Consider the following 21,304-nt stretch of genomic DNA (forward strand, 5'->3'; position numbering starts at 1 on the left):
AGCCTTCTTAATGGACTCAAAGGATTTTCTTGCTGAATCAGTCCATTTAATCTCTGACCCCTTTTTCAACATGGAGGTAATGTGCTTTACAAGTTCTGCAAAATTTGGGATAAACCTCTTCACAAAATTTATTTTGCCCAGAAAGGACTGGATGTCTTTCTTTGATCTTGGGACAGACAAAGTCTGTATTGCTCTTACTCTTTCTAGGTCAATTTTAACACCTGCAGCAGAAACAACATGTCCCAACAGCTTTCCCTCCTCTAAAGCAAACTGTGACTTTTTAGGATTAACTGAAATCCCAAACCTTCTATACTTCAGAAACACTTTCTTCAAATGCTGCAAATGGTCATGATGGCTGCTGGAATATACGGTTATATCATCGAGGTAGATAAGGACAAACTTATCCTTCTCTCCTACAAATGCTATATCCATAGCTCTCTGAAAGGTGGCTCCAGCATTCATCAACCCAAAAGGCATCTTGGAATACATAAAAGTGCCCTGAGGAGTGGTGAATGCAGTCTCCTCTTGGTCATCTGAATGTACAGCAATCTGGTTATACCCTGAAAATCCATCTAGGAAAGACCTCACTTTGGCTCCTGAGAACTTCTGCAGCAAATGCTCCATCTTGGGCAAGGGATAGTTGTCTTTTTTAGAGCACTTGTTCAAGTTTCTGAAATCAGCACAAATTCTGATTTCTCCACTTTTCTTCCTCACCACCACTAAGTTGGCTACCCATTTTGAGTATCTGAGAGGGACTATGATTTTGGCAGCCAGTAACTTTTTTTTTTTTTCAATCAAAGGAAGAAGCAAAGGATTTATCGGTCTCAGCTTCTGCTTAAAAGGGATGCTGTCTTTCTCTAAAGGGATTTTATGCTGGATAATCTTTTTGTCATATGTTTTCAGGTCACTATATTCCCAAGCAAAACATCAGCAAATTGCTTCATTAAATTGCACTATTCAGCATTTTGGTCGGCAGATAGGCAGGTGGACAGACTTATGTATCTTGGCTGATCTGGACTCCCTATATTATGTTTACAGGCCGCAGATTGGTCTTCTTTTTGGGCAGCCTTGTAGGGCACATCATTCTGGTCAAACAGCTTTTCTAATGGAACTAGGCCCTTAGGTATATGATTGCTAGGCAGTTGGACAATGCTATCTTTGCCAATTTTGTTTCCAAGCTGCGACTGGGGACTTTCCTCCAAGGCTTCATTTTCTTGGTCAATTTGCATTTCAAAAAATTCATCAATGACTTGCAGGAATCTATTTACTTCAGCATCATCCTCAAAAACTTTCCAATGCTGGACATTATCAGGCAATGACGGTCTATATTTCATTTGGACTTCATAAACGAGTCTGGAAGGCATGGGAGGAATAAACATGCTAGCAGACACAACAAGGGAATCAACAAGCTGATTTTTGGCTCTAAGTACATATGAGATACAAAAATTATCAAAAGAATCTCTAAGTCTCCATACATCATCTCTGTATGCTTTCAGCCTTGGGTGCTTTGCTTGAAATGTTCTGTTTACTTGCTGAATGATAAGGTCAGCATCTCCAACCACCTTTATATTCCTGATTCCTTTGTCTTTAGCTGCATTAACGCCCAATAGCAGAGCCTCATACTCTGCTATATTGTTTGTGACTTGAAAAGCTAGCTTGAAAGGCAGATGGGTGCTTTCTTGTTTTGGAGATATCAGCACCACCCCTGCTCCTGCGGTCTCCCTGGAACATGCTCCATCAAAGAACATCTCTCAAACTTGACTCCCTTGCTCAACCTCAGCCTGATCGACTGGTTTCTTGATCTGCAATGAGGCCTTCTGGGATTCTTCAATTTGGAGAATACAAGCTCCAAAGTCAGTGTCCACAGCATAAATGGGATGATTAGAAGGATTCTTCTCATCACTGATGATATAGGCCAGCTGTGCTTCTCTGTACAATCTCCTGCTTTCTCCTCCAAAAACTGAGACAGTGGCATAAGATAGATCATTCTGTAATGTCCCACCTAGTCTCTTAATCCACCCTCTGCACAACAACATGCCAAACTTGGGAGGGACATCTGCTACCACAATATCCATCATCATACTCTTCATGGGCAGCTGAGTTAGGGTAATGGCTAGATCTTTGATCAACCCTAGACATTTCACTTTTCTTGAATCAAATGAGAATAAGTCGTGACAATTTCTAGTGATATCAAGGCCTAACTCTTCCATGACAGCTTTAGGCATCAAATTATGGCTGGCCCCCGTGTCTAGCAGGCAATTGTGGAGGATTTTGTCATGAATGGTCAAGGAGACATAAAATGATGGAGAATTATTATCAGCGGGTTCGATCATAGGGCTAAGCACAACTGCAGGCTTGTCATCTTGCAAATTGACATAGTCAGTAGAGGTTTGTGTGGCTTTCAGCTCAAGAGCCTCAAGGATAGGCTTTCTAAAAACTTCACTCTTTACAAGTTCTAACAGAGGCACGGATATTTTAACTTCTAGACTTCTGGCTCAAAATTGAAAGGTGAAGGGGACTTATCAGGACCTCTTACCTCTTGAGCTGGTGCTTTGAGGATGACTGGATCAGCTGCTGGTCTTTTCTGTCTGATATTCTGTGACTCTGTCTGGACAACAGCTTTTTGGGCAGGACTCTCCTTGACATTGTTTGCTTTTGACCTCAGATTATATCTTTGTTGTTCACCAGTCTGCAAAACAGCCTCTCTGTCCCACTCTTGACTGGTTTGGTCCTGCAATAGTGACTCTTCATATGCAGCCAATGTCAAAAAGGTAGCACTACCTTTATCTTCCATGCAATGAATTTCATCCTCCTCTTCAAACTGCTCCTCCTCCATGACTACATTTTGGAAAGGAGCCTTGACCTCCTGTTCTTCATTTGCTTCTTTACCCCTTTGAATGATTTGCAACTAGTAATTTGATCTTCTGAATGGATTTGGGTTTTTTGGAGCAAATGTGCTTTGGAACCTTGTTTTCCCAGAACTCTGCTCTACTTTCAGCGTAGATATCTCAGCAGCCAATGACTCTATCATTTTAGTCATTTTATCCAATTTAGGATCTACAGATGAAGCAGAGGAAGAAGAAGCCTCACTTCTCTGCCTTCTTCTGTCAGCATGACTTGTAAGCTTTTCTGCAGCCATAATATTTGATTCCACCTCCAGTGCTGCATCCTGCATATCAGCTAGAGTGGCACATCTTCTTTCTCTCAAAAGCAAGCAGAATTCCGAGTCAAAAGCATTGGCATAAGTGAGTTTGGCAGAGGTGGGGGTAGGTTTTACTTCAGCTGGTATCTTACTATACATACGGTTAAATCTTTTATTAAAATCAGGCAAAGATTCCCCATTCTCCCTCTTTAAGTTTCCAAATTTTGTATGGTAGTAGAGGAGGTCTTTTCTATCTCCCCATTGCTTCAAGAATGCATCATCCAATGTCTCAATGTCTGTTATGGACCTATAGGGCAATTCTCTAAACCACTTCCTAACCTCTCCATCAAGGCTCTGAACAAACACTCTCATCCACACATCATCCTCACTGATATCTAAGTTATCAGCATAACTATAAAAAGACTCAAGGTGTTCTTCCGCTGTTACCCCCTCTGTACCAGTGAATTTGGGCATATATTTCTGATATTCTCCTTCAGGCATGGCATTCAAAGGAACAGGCAAGACCAGGGGTCCATACCTAGCAGCTATAATTCTTTCCATCTTCGTGGGAGCTTACTGGCCTACCATGACTGGGATATGTGGAAGGATACTGGCAGATTTAATGGTAGGAGGTAATGAAATAGATGACAGAAATGGAGGAAATTGATGGACTGTATGGGAGGCTATCTTTGGACTGAGATCCAAAGGGGAACTGACTGAACAAGGAGCTCTATTAATCTCTGAAGGAATTTCTTGACTAACAATGTTGGGCTCTAAACCTTCAAACTGTATATCCTCAGCTATAACCTTATCTTTCAAAGATGCATAAGTTTTCTTGGGCTTACCTGATCCTGATGCTCCTTTCTGCAATGTTTTCTTCTGCTTAGCAATTTTCTCAAGGTCAGGCACTGGTGCAGCTGGTGATTTCTGAGGATTTCTCTGGGTATGCCTCACAAACTGAGCCAGAACTGAAATGTGGAGTCGCCACCAGGTAGGTTCCCCAGTAGAGTCGCCAGATAGATGATTACAACCAGAAATGTGTCCAAACTTTGTCTATCATCAAAGCATGGAACTGTGTCATTCTCCCAGGGAAGCTGAGCTTCAATCTCCTCTCCCCGGCAACGGCGCCAATCGATGTTATCACCCCAAGAAACTCTCCTAGGTTGCAGCTCGGAGATGCTCAGGACATCACAAACTCAACTTGATGTTGGAAACAGATGAATGGAAGGAATGATGCATATTCAAGCCAGATAACCACTCCTACTTTGCTTGACTCCAGACATGCGTGAACACCCCCAGACTACAAAGCTTTAGACCACCAATTACTCACAGTTTAACGAGTGGGTGAATATGGAGAATACTGACGACACCAACAGATGCATAGGACCCTATGATGGCCGACTGCAACCAGTAAAAATGCCTGCAAATCTAATTCCCTAGTGAACAGATAGGATGACAGCTCTCTGCCACTGAGTGAAAAGAAACCTGATCAATACATTCACTGATACATGCAAGATAGAAACACAAAGGTGGGATGACAGCCCCTCTAATGCTAAACATTAGGAGTTTAGCGAGAATGCAAATCAAGCACAGCCTAGAACAGAAAAGAGGTGGAAAGTGAGCAATTAACAGCAAAAGAAGCTTGTATTAGCTGAAAATGCCGACGAGACGCTGCAAGTATCAAAGCAGTTACAGTCTCCAGAAGTTGAACCTTACATCAAAACAACAACCATCAACCTTGATTACATCTGTTTTTTGGGTATATATAGAGTTTGATTACAAAAATGCTTCTGTTATTCTATGCGTGGAGGGGTCATAATGGACCACCAACCGCTTTAACTATCTGATAGAGTTTCTGATGCAATCTTCCTGCTTTAATGAACAAAATTGATCTTCTTGGATGCTCTGTTGTCCTTCTCGGGCAGGTGGAGTGTTGTGGAGGATAAAATTTTGTCACTGTTAAATGCGTTCACCTGCTCGGACTCTGTCCTTTCCTCCTTGGCCATACTGTTCGTAGAGCGAAGTTGTTGAGGAGGAAATGCACCTGGTACCGGAAATTGACTACCTTCGTCCTTTAGGGAGCGTAGAATGGTTACAGTACATGGATTGTACAGTGGGCGGAGTGGTCAAATGGCGGAGCAATATCAGCTGTTGGATCGGACGGATAGACGGCGGAGATGAGTCAACCGGGAGATCAGAGGAGGCGGGATGATCAACGGCCGTTGGATCTCAGGTGAGCAGATCCAATGGTCGTCGGGCGCGGATGCTGCACAGAGTTTATCGGGCGAGGAGAGTGGGTTTGAGCGGTCAGCAATATTGCTCGCACCGCTATCGAGGGTCAGGCGGTAATCGTACGCGGGGGAGCGATACCTATCATCGGGTGACGCGTGGCGGACAGGACGTGACGAAAACTGCTTGATCGCGAGTTAACGCGCGGGCGGTTCGAAGGCGCGGGAGGAGCGACTATCATCCGATCGCGGCGGGGATTGATCGGACGGCGCAGATGTGATCGCACAGATTTTCAACGGATGTGATAGGGAAACGATGTATTAGGAATTTTTCGAAGGCGCGCGGTTATATGGGTTTCAGAGTTTTAATGCCCATGGCTTAAGGAAAAGCGCTTTATGCGATTTTAGACAGAAGCATGTGTAAAGGAGGTCAGAGGCGAATGGGCGAGGGAACAAGAAAGGCGAGGAGAACCGGTGTAGACCTTGTCTTAGCAAAAACTAAGGACCAAGCTTACTTCTGCTCCTCGGACATTAGCAACATGTAGCAGAGCTAACACTCTCCATGTGACCCTCAAGCCTCCTCTTATACTTTTCTCGTTAACACATCAACGGTCGAGATTAAGTCTCTAATCAACAGCTAAGATTAAATCTGGCTTGATCCATGTCTTTTGGACCATTCTAACACAGATTCATATTAATACACATTAGACTTAGGGACTCCATTAAAAATATTAATTATTTTAATATCTCCTGATCTGTTTAGAATCTGCCCAAACTCTTTCTAGGTATTGGAGATCTCATGTGCCCCAACCTCTCCACCAAATTTCGTGGCTAGAGCACATCCGATGCTACCCCAAATCAACACTGAACCCCCCTAACCCTAACCCTTCAAACCCTCCTCACAGCGGACCACAAGAGGACGCCACCAACGTGGGCCATAGGCCAGGAAAAAGGCAGAAGTGTGTAAAATCTAGGGCACAAGACATTATCATCAGTTTGGGAGAAGACATACAGTGGGGTGAAACCATGGACACTGCCAAACGAGTTTTGGTTGGAAGGGTTCGGGGCAAGAACTACACGACGGCACGGTTAAAACAATGGACTGCAGAAGTATGGGGACAACACCTAGCCGAGCTACCTTTCGTTCAAACTTTTGTTCGCGGTTGGTTTGCGTTGCGATTCGCTCGGGCCAAGCATACAAATTGGGTATTGTCATCCTTCTGGCATATTGAATAGGCCCCTATGCTGCTGAGGAGATGGAACCCCCTCTTCGATCCAGAGAGGGAACAGTTAGGCGTTGGGCCTCTATGGGTTCGCCTTCCCGGCTTGCCGCTACAATTCTGGTCTGAGGACATTTTCAGACACATCGGGAACTCTCTAGGCACCTATCTGGAGTATGACAAATCATACCTTTCCACTGGAATCATGGCATACGCGAGGATTTTAGTCCATTTGGACATCAGAGAGGGGTTACAGGAACAAATTACTCTGCGTTGGAGGAACTTCACGTGAATGCAGATCCTTGATTACGAGGGGGTTCCATTTAGGTGCAGGCACTGCCATAAGGTTGGTCACCTCTTCAGGGACTGCCCCCTGATCGGTAAAGCGAGGAACGGGAATAAGGGAAGGACAATACCTACGAAGGATCCTCAGGCACCAACAAGACACACCTCTACAGATGCAGCAATGGAACACTCTGCCCCTGAAGCAGCAGAGAATTCCCCGGCCTTGGAGACTCCGAAGAAGCACGGCAAAGCATCATATCGGCCACCCTCTCCTCCTCTGACTAGGTCAAGGGCAGTTGCGGAAGCTGCACTATCTTCGGGTATGTCCTCTTCTGAACCCTGCTCTGTTCAATACACTTTTTTATCTGAATGCATAGATGTCTCATTGGATTACATCAGAGCTCTACTTTCATGCCATCACTGCCCATTACTCTGGCCTGCTCTCTGCATCCCCCTCCCCCTATATACTCCTGTACCCCCCCATCCTTCCCGAAGGCGAACCCATTTGCATCCTCTGACTCTGATCAAGGGTCCCTTCCCCACAGATATCCGCTACGATCCCTATCCCGATCACAGGCCCCTGACTCCATTGGTATTGGTCTGGTATCTTCCCCCATTCCCCCGAAACCCCCTAGAGGTCGACCATCCTCCCTATCCAAAGCCAAGTTGCAAGCAGGGGAGGAGATTGTCGCGGGGCGACAACTTACAATAGACCAGGTTCTTAGAGCACAGAACACCCTGGGCTCGTCTCCCCCATGAAGCTGCTTTCATTCAACTGTCGAGGGTTAGCTAGCCCTGAGAAAAAACTAGCTCTGCGAAGACTTCGGGGTTAGCTAGCCCTGAGAAAAAACTAGCTCTGCGAAGACTTCTTAAGACCGAACATATAGATGTTTTTTTACAAGAAACCCTGGGCCTTGCTAAAGCTATTTCTCACCTCCTCGAATCCATGCTCCCCGGTTGGTCCTTCCAAGCCCTCGATGTAAATGGTCGTTCGAGTGGCATAGCCTTGGGATACAACTCCCGCTCTATCAAGATGTGTAACATTTGGGGAGGCATTGGACACATAGGGGCAGACATTTTCTCATCTGAACTGGGCACAAATATCAGACTTGTTAATGTGTATGGGCCTTGTCAACACCATGAAGTATTCTGGGAACAATTATTGACCTCTAATCTCCTGCAATCAGACAACATCATCCTGGGAGGGGACCTAAACTTCTCTATGGGGTTCTCGGAATCTTGGGGACATCATGCCCAGGTCGACCCCCTATCTACATTCTTTGAAAATATCCTGGAGAACCACAGCCTTATTGATATCCCCTCTGCTAAAATCCTACCTACATGGAGGAACAGAAGGATTGGAGAGGACAGCCTCGCAAGGAGGCTTGATCGATTTCTCATCAAGGAACGATTACTGGGTTTGGGCTTCATATACAGACAATGGGTTGGATCAGGTGGTATATCTGACCATTCGTCGATATTCCTTGACATAAGGGGAGGACTCAGCAAACCTAGAGCCCCTTTCAAATTCAACTCCACTTGGTTGAAGGATTTCGCCTATACTCGATTGGTCACTAAATTCTGGAAGACCCACCCCCCTGCTGCTAGTGGGAACATAACAGAAGGCTTTGTCAACAACTTAAAAGAGCTGAAAAGGCTATCTAAAATCTGGGCACATAATAAGAGAGAACAGGAAGAACAAACCCTAAGGGACACTGAATCAGAGATTGCTGCTTTGGAGGACGAGCAAGGAGGGGTTTTCACCTCAAAAGATCAAAAGGATAAGCTCACTGCATTAATATCGAAGAGAGGCAAAATCCTAAAAGATCAGGAAGAAACCTGGAGATTGAGAAGTAGAGCAATATGGTTGATGGAGGGAGATGACAACACAAAATTTTTCCACAATTTTGCAAATGGTCGAAAAGCAATCAATACCATATGGCAATTGACAAATGAGCAGGGGAATGTTGTGCATACCTTCCAGCAACTAGCCTCTCTGGCCACAACTCACTTCAAGCAGATCTACCAGGCACCTCCCAATGCCACTCTTGCTGAAGTCATCAGAGTAGCACAACTCTTTCCTCGGTTTGTAGATCAGGAGAATGCTATGGAGCTAAACAGGGCGGTCTCTATGGGGGAACTGGAGGCTACCTTGAAATGGTTTAAGCGCGACAAGAGTCCTGGACCAGATGGTTGGTCGGTGGAGTTCTATACAGCTTTTTTCGACATCCTTGGAGATGATCTACTTAAGGTCATTAAAGACTGTCGGACCACTGGTCGAATGCACTGTTGATAATATCGGTATCGGCAAAATATCGGCGAGGGTCCAAAAAATATCTTATCGGCAATATCGGCGAAAATATCGGCAAGCATAAAAAATATTTTTTTCAAATTTTTAAATATAGCCGATATTTTGCCGATATTTTCAAAATATCGCGATATTTTGCCGATATTTTCCGATATTTGCCGATATTTTGAAAATATCGCGATATTTTCAAAACAGAAAATATCGCGATATTTTCTCGGCGATATATCGTTTTGCCGAAAATATCGCGATATTTCCGAATATCGCCGATATATCGCCGATATTATCAACAGTGGTCGAATGTATGGGGCCATCAATTCCACTTTCATCGCCCTCATCCCCAAATCAGATAACCCGGCCTCCTTTGATGACTTCCAACCCATCTCCTTGTGCAACTACATTTATAAAATCATTGCTAAAATCATAGCAAACCGCCTCCAACCCATTCTTTCCACCCACATCTCCTCTAACAATTTGCCTTCCTCGAGGATCAACAAATTCATGAAGCAGTTGGTACTGCACAAGAAGTGATCCACTCCATACAGATGAAGAAGATTAAAGGTATGATCCTAAAGACAGACCTCTCAAAGGCCTTTGATCGAGTAAGTTGGTTATACCTCTGAATGCTTCTAACTCATTTAGGGTTCCCATATGAGTTTATGTTGAAGTTTCTAATTTTCCATAGTTAGAAACCCTTCATGCACTTTTTCTTATTTATTCCTACCTACTTGTTATTTTTCTTTAACAAGTTATTTACAAAGTAAATACTGAAAATATACACCAGTGCATGCTCAACATATTACAGATCAGCAACTAAAAGAAACAAGAACAAACACACCACATGACACCATTATTTTTGGACCAATGTCCCAAGAAAAACCCAATGTGGGAAAGCCAGTGCAGTTATCTGAGGGTTTTCTTATTAAGCAATATCAAAGTACAATCTGGGTGTCGAAACTAGCCTACCCAACAGAGAATTTCCTTAACAACTATACCTCACAGTTTGAGAGAAATCTCCTGGCTAAAACCACGGAAATTCCTTCTGGTAGCTCTTCAGCACAAAACTGCTCCTGCAACCCTAGCATTTGTCCAATCTGGACTGCGTCAACCCCTCTCTCTCACACTAGCCCTGTGTCAGCTCTGGGAGCCTTTGCGTCAGCTGCGCTGGCCCCTCTGGTGCTCTGCGCAGCACTTGGTTGCCCCTACGTGAACCCTTGCTGGCTCTACGTCACCCTCCTTAGCTATTGCACTGCTCTCTCGGCACAATCTTTGCCTTCTCTGTTTCTCTGTACTCAATGCCCCTCAGCTGCTCTCCCGATCACTGATTCTATCTCTCTTAGCAAACCCCGCTCTAGAGAATAGAATGACTGATCATTTGGTGTACTCTCCAAGTGACCCTCAAGCCTCCTTTTATACTTTTCCTATTGACATCTCAACGGCCAAGATTAAGTCCCTAATCAATGGCTAAGATTAGATCTGGCTTGATCCATGTCTTTTGGACCACTCTAACACAGATTCATATTAATACACATTAATATTTTATTTTCCCTAAGTTTAGACTTAGGGACTCCATTAAAAATATTAATTATTTTAATATCTCCTTATCTGTTTAGAATCTACCCAAACCCTTTATGAGTATTGGAGATCTCATGTGCCCCAATCTCTCCACCAAATTTCGTGGCTAGAGCACATCCGATGCTACCTCAAATCAACACTCCCTCTTAGCAAAGACTGTGCTTTAGCAATACTCCTCACTGAGTATTACTCTAATCATCCGGCATCGATACCTGTGTTGATGCTAGGCCTTCCTTCCCACCATCCTCTGCACTGTTGCCTCCTGTATTGTTGCCCATGGTTCTGCCACTGCCACTGCTGCATCTGTACAACAGCTCCCTCTACATCCGTGTTGCTGCTGGTCCTTTCTCCCAGCACTGCATCTACACTGCACCTCCTCTCATCATGCTGCATCGTGCTGCCCACTGCTGCACTGCAACTCAGTTACTAAGAAGTAAGTAACTGATCTCCCAACTGACCTCCCTGTTGGGCAAGAAACACTCACTGATGCTAAAGCTCCCTCTGTCGCTGACAAGTGCTCCCTCTCTGACATTTGCGTTGCTGCAACAACTCCCTGCATCTCACACCGTTGCACACCTCTCTGTGCCATCCCGCACTGGTGCAACACTCCCGTTGCTCTTGCACTATTGCAACCTGCTAGCCTCGCGTTGTCTCAGGACTCCTCTAATGTAGCTCTCTCTGCCGCTCCATCTGCATCCGTCTCTACCCACTCAGCCAGTCCTGCTACTCCTCAACGAGGCTCCTGTAGCAAGGTCTAATCCAAGACGATGGGTACCTCGAGGATCCTGCCCCTCATTGCATGTAGTCCACCTGACTACAACTCGATGTCTCCCCACTTCCACTCAAGTGGTGCGTGTGCACTCATGGCACAGTCATCGTCTGTCAAAACTTCCTTCTCTGCCTGTGTTGGCACTACCTTAGTCTCAGAAGACTCTCCCTTACTCTTCTTCCTTGGGCACTAGGTCGCATAATGACCCATCTCCCCACAGTGGAAGCACTTGATCTTGGAGAGATCTTTCTTCTTCCGCTTCTCCTGCTTTCCCTCAGATGCTAGGGCCACATCCTCCTCCTCCTGTTGAACTTTGATCCCTTTGTTGCTGCTACCTGTCTTCAACTGTCGTCTGATCTCTTCCTAGCGAAGAGCTACCCACATCTCGTCCCAAGGTAGGAGAGTCCCTCTTCCCAGGATACTCTGGACAAACACTTCCCAATCTTCTAAGATAGCATTCAGGGTTGTCCTCACCATAAGCTCTTGATCCGGTGTCGCTCCTATAGCAATCAACTGGTCTCGAATCTCATTCAGTCCTCCGAGGAAGGTGTCAATCGATTAACCCTTCTTCATCTGATACGACCTCATCTGGTTCTCGAGCAACATTCTTCTCTACACAGCAATATGCTAGTACCGGTTCTTGAGAGCCTCCCACATCTCAACTGTTGTTTCCTTCTCGGCTATATGTGGTACCACATGATCCTTGACCTCGTCAAGGATAATGCACTTGGCCCTCGCCATCGCCTCTTCGTACTTGTCATTATCATTGGGGTCGACTGGGATAGCTATAACCTTCAAGGCGAAGTTCTTGACATGATTCCTGTCAAGCACTGATAAGATTTTGGCCTTCCAGACTGCAAAGTTCGATGCTCCGTCCAGTCTATCCAGGTCTCTTACCTCGTGTAGTGCCATGATGCTCCTCTACTTCCCTCCTAGAATTTCTTTGTTCGACTCCTCTAAGTCTCTACTTCCCATCCGGAAGTTCTCTTCTGGACTCCCTTTGAGTCTTGATTTCCCTCCTAGAAATCCTTCTTCCGCTTGTCGAGATGCCCCCTACTCTGATCGTCTTGTGCAACTGCACTGTTGATCTAGGTTCCTCGGCTAGAAACCTATGTTGCAGGAAACGTGGGGGGGGGGGGCCGTTTCCGGCTGGAAACCGGTACGAAACGCAGAAACGCGTTTGGTACACGTTTCCCGAAACGGAAATGTGGCAGTACTGCCGGAAACGCGTTTCCCGGCCGTACAAGCCATGTTTCCCAGTTGTAATGTGTTTTTTTTTATTTTTTTTTTAATTTGTTTTTAAATTTTTTTAGGTTTCCAGTAAATTCTAGAAGCCTATTCTAAACTTATAAAAGAGAAGTTTGTCTCATTCTCTCATCACACTATTCAGCAAGTCGTTTCTCTTGGAGACTGGCAGTTGTTTCAGCTAGGGTGTTTTGAGCAGTGAGCAAAGTAGATTTCAGCAGCAGGAGAAAGAGATTTCAGCAGCAAGAGAAAGAGATTTCAGCAGGAGATTTCAGTAGCAGCAGATTTGGCTCAGCTACAGCCATATTTCTCTTCTCTTTTCTGGCATTTCGGGGTAGTTTCAGCCACAAAAAATTAATTTGGGTAAGCCACATTCATTTTGTTAGTTTTTTCTTACTATTTCTTCAATTTTTCTAGGGTTTATGCAGCCAAAAATATGAAAAACGTTTTTTATTTATAGATTTGTTTTTTAAATTTATTTTTGCAGCAGATTTGGCTCAGCTACAGCCATATTTCTCCTCTTTTCTGGCATTTTAGGGTAGTTTCAGCCACAGAAAATTAATTTGGGTAAGCCACATTCATTTCTTAGTTTTTTCTTACTATTTCTTCAATTTTTCTAGGGTTTATACAGCCAAAAATATGAAAAACGTTTTTATTATTTAACATTTTTATTTACAGATTTGTTTTTTTAATTTATTTTTGCAGCAATGGCTTCCAGCCAAAGTGCAGCTGCAATTTCAAGCCCTAGGGCCAACCCAAGGGCTGAATATTATCCTCTTTGGAGGCATGTGACGAAGCTTCAAAGATGTGGAGGTGGTGGCTCATGGGAATGGCGATGCAATCTTTGCAATAATACGTACAAGGGCTCCTACCCAAGAGTGAAAGCACATCTATTGCATGGAGGAAGACAGGGGACTTCAGGCTGCACAAAAACATCAGATCCGTTGGCAAGGAGGGCATATCAAAGAGAGCAAGATGAGGCGGATGGTACTAAGAGAAGGCATGATAACCTTACTCAAGCTCCATCTAACATTGAGCCAAGGATTGTAGCTGAAGCAAGAAAGAGGAAAGCTGGTCACACTCAACAACATGAACAACCAGCACCCAAAAATACCAGAGGCCCAGGGGCATCCCCTTCAGTTCAGGATAGCAGAATTGCTAGATTGGTGAATGTGCAAGGAAGAGAAGAAACTGATTCCAAAGTGGCTAGGTGCATTTATGCATGTGGTATCCCATTCAATGTTGTTCGCTCTCCTTACTGGCAAGATATGATAAGCGCAATTAACAAAGCTCCTCAGGGGTACAAGGGGCCCAACTATGAGAAAGTCAAAACCCAGCGTCTCAAAAATGAGAAGGACCTTGTGGAGGACATTTAGCTCCAATTCGTTCTTCCTGGAGTAGCTCTGGGGTTACCATAGTCTCAGATGGTTGGACAGATATAAGGCGCAGACCATTGATAAATATCATTGCCACTTCCCCCAAAGGAGCAATGTTTATCAAGGCAGAAGACTGCTCAGGAGAGGTGAAAGATGCACAGTACATTGCTGATGTTATTATAAAAGCTATTGAACAAATAGGGCCTAACAAGGTGGTGCAAGTTATCACGGATAATGCACCGGTTTGCAAAGCTGCAGGTTTAATTATTGAGGGGAGGTATGACCACATCTTTTGGACACCATGCATTGTCCATAATCTAAATCTGATCTTAGAGGAGATCGACAACAAAGTTTCCTGGATAAAGGAACTCACAGGGGAAGCAAGGGAGATTATCAAATTCATCACCAACCACCACCAGTCTCAGGCCATATTTCGAGAGTACTCCAAATTGGAGTTGTTAAAAGTTGCTGAGACAAGATATGCCTCAAACTTCGTGATGTTGCGCCGCCTTGTTGAGGTTAAGCATGCATTAGTTTCTATGGTGGTGAGTCAACTTTGGATTGAGTGGAGACAAGCAAATTCAGAGCGGGGATCTATGGTGCGTAGATTGTGCCTTGATGAGGATTGGTGGAGCAAGGTTGATTTCTTGCTAAAGTTCACAACCCTTGCATTTGAGCTTCTCCGAAGTGCTGACACTGACCAACCTTTCTTGGGAGAGGTATATGATGGCATGGACTCCATGGTTGAGAAAACTATGGAAATCATTTCGCAGGAGTTTCCACAACTTTTGTTTGTTGATGATCATTTTGCTGGTTTGATCAAGAAAATCATTGTTGATAGGTGGAACAATTTCAATACTCCATTGCACACTTTAGCACATGCTTTGAACCCCAAATTTTATGATGAGGAGCTTATTGCTAAAAGCAATGGGAAGAGGAAGGCACCCCATAAGGATAGAGAGGTGGCTACTGGGGTGAAAAAAGCCCTTATGAGAATGTTTCCTTCTCATCTACATAGGGAGGTAAAGGAGGAATTTGCCAGTTTTGCTGCAGGAATAGATGATTATGCAGATATATCAGCTTTAGAGGAGAGAAGCACCATGAATCCAGTTAGGTGGTGGATTTGTCATGGAGCAAATGGTGTACATTTGCAAAACCTTGCCATTCGTATTCTTTCACAAGTGGCAAGCTCTTCATCAGCAGAAAGGAATTGGAGCATTTATGGTTTTATTCATTCTGTGAAGCGCAATAGGTTGGGCTCACAGAAAGCAGAGGATCTTGTTTATGTGCACTCCAACCTTCGCCTTGCATCTCGTAGGGGTCCAGAATACAACAGTGGTCCTTCTAAAGAATGGGATGTGGATGCAGAAAATCCTGATTTGGATCTCTCTCTTGTTGCCCTGAATATTGAGGCCGAATCTGGAAGTGGAATTGGTGCATCATCTTCTTCAGCACTACCATCCACTGTTGAGCATTGTGCTGCTTCTATTTTTGATGAGGATTGTTATGATCAGGATTAGTCTTTTGTGACTTGTCTCTATAGTTCTTGCAGCCTTATAGTCTTTATTGTACTTGCAGCCTCATATACTAATATAAATAAAGGCTGATTTTGAGATTTTGCCCTTGGATATATAATAAAGGTTGCTTTTGGATTTTCCTATACTTTTATTTTCATTATGTGATCATTCATGACTCATGAGTAAATGTGATGTAAATTTAATCTTAATGTTTAAATGTAATAAATTATAATGTATCATTAATGCTTTATGATTGCACATATATATAATAATAATTTTTAAATATTTTTAATATATATATATATATATATTCGCGTTTCCCCGTTTCCAATATTTGGGGAGGTCGCGTTTCGTATCGCTTCCCGTTTGGGAAACTCGTTTCTGTTTCCCCGTTTCGTGCAACTTAGCTAGAAACCCTCGGTAACAGCTCCTCTGGCCCTACTCTGTCAGGTATCGTTCTGACTACAGTGCCTCACCAGCTCCACTCTGCAATATTTCTGCAGCCTTCTAGACTCCAGCAACTGCCTCTCTGTGAACTGTGTTAGCCCCTCTCTGCCTCACGTTGGCTCTGCGTCACCCTAGATGGGTCTATGTCAGCCCTGGGATGCCCTGCATCAGCCCTTTGGCTCTTTGCGTCAGCAAAGCTGGCCTCTCTGAGGCTCTGCGCGGCTCCCGACTTCTTCTGCATGGCTCTGGCTAGCTCTGCATCACACTTCTTGGCTTCTACGCTGCTAGAAACAACGTCTGTCACCTCGGGACAACATTTTCTATTGCTATTGCTCTGCTCGACTGATGTCTTTTAGTCCTCCTGTGATCTGCAATCACGCTCTGATACCATGTTGAAGTTTCTAATTTTCCTTAGTTAGAAACCCTTCATGCACTTTTTCTGATTTATTCCTACCTACTTGTTATTTTTTCTTTAACAAGTTATTTACAAAGTAAATATTGAAAATAAACACCAGTGCATGCTCAAAATATTACAAATCAGCAACTAAAAGAAACAAGAACAAACACACCACATGACACCATTATTTTTGGACCAATGTCCCCAGAAAAACCCAATGCGAGAAAACCAGTGCAGTTATCTGAGGGTTTTCTTATTAAGCAATATCAGAGTACAATCTGGGTGCCGAAACTAGCCTACCCAACGGAGAATTTCCTTAGCAGCTATACCTCACAGTTTGAGAGAAATCTCCTGGCTGAAACCATGGAAATTCCTTCCGACAGCTCTTCAGCACAAAACTGCTCTTGCAACCCCAGCGTCTGCCCAATCTGGACTGCGTCAGCCCCTCTTTGTCTCATGCTAGCCCTGCGTTAGCCCCAGGAGGCCCTGCATTAGTTGCACTGGCCCCTTTGATGCTTTGCGCAACACTTGGTTGCCTCTGTGTGGCCCTGCGTGAGCCCTTGCTGGCTCTGCGTCACCCTCCTTGGCTGTTGCGCTGCTCTCCCGACACAATCTTTGCCTTCTCTGTTTCTCTGTACTTAATGCCCCTCAGCTGCTCTCTCGATGATTGATTATATCTCTCTTAGCAAACCCCGCTCTAGAGAATAGAATGACTAATCATCTGGTGTACTCTCTGAGTGACCCTCAAGCCTCCTCTTATACTTTTCCTGTTGACATCTCAACGGCCGAGATTAAGTCCCTAATCAACGGCTAATATTAGATTTGGCTTGATCCATGTCTTTTGAACCACTCTAACACAGATTCATATTAATACACATTAATATTTTATTTTCCCTAAGTTTAGACTTAGGTACTCCATTAAAAATATTAATTATTTTAATATCTCATGTTCTGTTTAGAATCTGCACAAATCCTTTCTGGGTATTGGAGATCTCATGTGCCCCAAACTCTCCACCAAATTTCGTGGCTAGACCACATCCAATGCTACCCCAAATCAACAATTTATAAAATGGATCATGTGCTACATTACTAACATTTCTTTTAATGTCTTGTTCAATGGAGCGGCATCGCCTTTCTTTCACTCTAAAAGAGGCCTCAGGCAGGTATGCCCCTTGTCCCCCTTACTCTTTTTGCTGGATATGGAGGGGCTCAGTAGACTTATAAAAGATATGCATTGCGAGGGAAGACTCATGGGAATCAGGATCACTGATAGATGCATAATAACTCATTTACTTTTCGTGGATGATGTGTTGATCTTCCTCAATGGTGGAATAGGGGACTTGACTACCTTACAGAACACCATCTCCCTTTTTCAAACTGCTACAGGCATGGTCATCAATAACTCTAAATCCACCATTACAGCTACAGGTTGCACCCCTCATGAGATATAGTTTTCTCTTCACCGGTTCCCCTTCACCCTTCTACAGTTGGAGGACGGACTTAGATATCTGGGTTACAGGCTGAAGCCCCATGGCTACAAAATTGCAAACTGGACATGGTTAATCTCAAAGCTAGAAAGAAGACTCAACATCTGGTACCATAAGTATCTCTCCAGGGCCGGAAGACTAGTACTCATCAAAGTTGTCCTTGAAGCCACCCCAATGTATTGGATGTCCCTAGCATGGATACCTAGAGGAATCCTTACTAGAATACAAAACCTCTGTTGCAGGTTCCTTTGGAAAGGCAAACAAACAGGGAGGATATTTGCATGGGCAAAATGGGAACTGCTTACCCTCCCAAAGAAATGGGGAGGGTGGGGTATAAAAAAACTAGAAGATTTCTCCTCCGCTCTGGCGGCCAAGTTAGGATGGCAATTGATCACATCAAACAGCCTCTGGACTATGGTGGCTTCCTCTAAATACATAGCTCCCCTAAATCTGATGGACTGGCTCAGACAGACAAGCTGGAATAAAACAGGGATCTTGGTCATCTGGAAAGCGGTGCTTAACTCTTTGCCACTCATTTGAGAGGGACTCACCTAGAGAATACAAGCAGGCACATCTGTACGCATCGGGCTAGACCCATGGATTGGGTGTGGTAACGCCCACAAGCTGCCAGAAGAACTCAAGCTCCTCCTTGCCAACTCTAGCATCACTCATATCAGCCACATTGCAGATATGGATCGCTCCACCTTTCTTCACCAGGCCTGGAAATCCGCCCGCAGTCTACACATCCCTCAACAGTGGCATCAATATTGGGCAGACTACACAGCTACTTTAACTGAATCACACATCAGAATCGTAGAAGGGGAGGACGAGATTATTTGGGCGCATGCAAAAAACGGGCGATACTCCCCCAAAGAGGGATATCTCTGTTTAGCAAGCAATCATAGACCAAAGACTATAGAACAATGGTGGAAAAGCATGTGGAAACTCAAAGCACCCCCCAAAACCAGATTACTCATGTGGTCAATTCTGAAAAACAAGACTCCCACTGGAGACATTCTTATCAAGAGAGGCTAGCATGGACCTTTTTGGTGCAGTGTATGTAAAGACAGCTCAGAATCTGCAAACCACCTCTTCCTCACCTGCCCTATCACTATAGACCTCTGGAATTTTGTCCTCTCGATCATCCCCTCCCAGTGCACATGGCGGGGCCTGTCAGCCAGAGAAGCTTGGACCACATGGTGGACTTCCGCAACCCCAACAAAGGCTAGGAACCTTCCCCTCCTTATATGCTGGGAAATCTGGATTGCTCATAACCGTCTCATTTTTCAGGATTTCGTTCCTCACTGACCCTCCATCTTTGCCCGACTTCTAGCAGACTATAGTAACATTCTTGAAGACGATGACAATCCTCCCCCCAGGCATATTGTCCCGAAAATCATTGACCACTCCCAGCCATGGGCATACTTTGATGGTTCTGCACAAGAAGATGGGTGTGGGGGTGGTGCCATCCTATATCTTTTGGATACCCATCACTTCCAAATCCAAATGGGGCTAGGAGGGGGCACAAACAATTTTGCAGAGCTTATTACTGCCAAACATCTCATTCAATTTGCATTAGAAAAACATTGCAGAAATCTACAACTATTTGGGGACTCAAAAATTGTATGCAATTGGATTAACAAAACATCAAACTATTATGCTTACACTTTGAGGCCCATCTTGGATGAGGCCCATAGACTCATCTCTTTTTTTGACAACTTTGCTTGTCATCATATCTACAGGGAACGCAACTCACTTGCCGATCAGCTATCCAAGGAGGCAGCGGTCAGGCCTCGTGGCTCATGGCTGATTCAGGAGCAGAGGGATGGAGCACACTACTAGTTTTACCATCGCCCATTCATGGACTTTACAGTTTAGGCTCAGCAGGAGCCTGTTTTTTTGCTTTTTGTTAATATTTTCATGTTTATATATTACTAGTTGTATTTACAGACATACATACTCTCTGCGTAGAGTATTATTTTGATAACTTTATTATGAACACTACTGAAGGCAGAGCCTCCCTGCGCAGAGAGCTTATTTTTTGTTTTTTTTCTTACTTGACAGGCACACAGCCTCACATACTGCATATGCGAACAGCATCTACAACATGTAATTTTCCTTTAATAATGAAAATTACGATTTTTCCAAGGGGAAAAAAATAAAGTAACTTTAAAACATAAATTACATGTGTTTTTTGAAAAAGTAACCCAACAAAAGAAAGACTTGAACCCAAGACCTCTATTATCATAAAGTAATTTTGGACCAAGTGAGCTAGTTTAAAAGGTTAGTAATTTTTGGAAAAGAGGAATGGGGGGTTTTTTTCTTTTAGTCACTGAAGCTTTGGAGTGCGTGCTTACTTGAGAAAGCCCTTTTTGCCTACAAAACAAAAAACCACACAACCCAAAACACACATGCACAAAAAAACCAACCCTTACGGTTTCAAGTTAGATTTCACCAGAAACTAAATATTGTCCTCAATGTTTCTGATTTTCCGAGATCACACTAAGGCGCGACAGAAAAGAGCATATGCATGATAAAAATCCTTCCTTTTTGTTTCTGATTTGCCCCAATTGCACAGAGTCGCGAGGCAAAGAGCATACGCAGAAATGAAAGGTATGGATCCGGTAATAAAAAATAGAGAAGAATAAACCGAAATAAACAGAGAGATAAAAAACTAAAACTGCAAATAAAGACTGTATACCTCCAGATCTTAAAAATGACGTAGCTAGGGCTACCGGAAACCTTTTCGCATGAAACAAAAGGGGTTCCTCACTAGAACAGAGATGCTCCTAACACAATAGAGCAGTCCTCTCAACCTAAAAGTGGTCAGAAACAATAGATCTAGGAAACGACAGTCGGATGCAGTTGTACCACTTCAGATTTGGATCACCAACGAATGCGGCCCTCAAATAGCTCTGATACCATGCAGGAATTTACAGGGTAAGTTCCTCAGATAGAACAGCAGAGGACACCGCTCACAAACAGATCACAGATTAGTACACCAGTATTCTTGACATGATTAAAACCATCAAAGCGGGAAACAATCCACAACATGAGTCAACGCAACCACTTCAGGCAATTTATTAATGTAAAAGAAAGAAAATTTACATAAGCTTCTCTCATAAACGGTCACCTTACAAATGACCCTCCATGCTCTTTAAATAGAGATCATGGACCAATCAGGTGTTAAGCCATGGATCAAGTGTCGGTAATACCGAGGAGAGAATGAATAGTCGAATCACTTCATGTCTAGAACATATCGTGACCGTCGAATTGTAAGTTACAAAAAGTACATACTAAAGAAACACACT

General features: G+C 43.9%; 2 protein-coding genes across 8 annotated transcripts in view; one reads left to right on the plus strand and one right to left on the minus strand.

The window, feature by feature from the left end:
- Positions 1–21,304, minus strand: part of LOC149226583 (uncharacterized) — a 304,985-nt gene that overhangs the window by 72,668 nt on the left and 211,013 nt on the right. The gene's annotated exons all lie outside the window — the stretch shown is intronic.
- LOC149226584 (uncharacterized) overlaps positions 7,909–21,304 on the plus strand; it is a 29,095-nt gene continuing 15,699 nt past the window's right edge. The window contains exon 1 of the mRNA XM_089376848.1: positions 7,909–9,139. Coding sequence (XP_089232974.1) covers positions 7,909–9,139 — 1,231 coding nt within the window. The remainder of the gene's footprint in view (positions 9,140–21,304) is intronic.

The sequence above is a fragment of the Pinus tabuliformis genome, chromosome J (assembly GCF_031772625.1).
Source record: "Pinus tabuliformis cultivar Carrire ecotype Pingquan chromosome J, CPIR1, whole genome shotgun sequence".
Taxonomy (NCBI): domain Eukaryota; kingdom Viridiplantae; phylum Streptophyta; class Pinopsida; order Pinales; family Pinaceae; genus Pinus; species Pinus tabuliformis.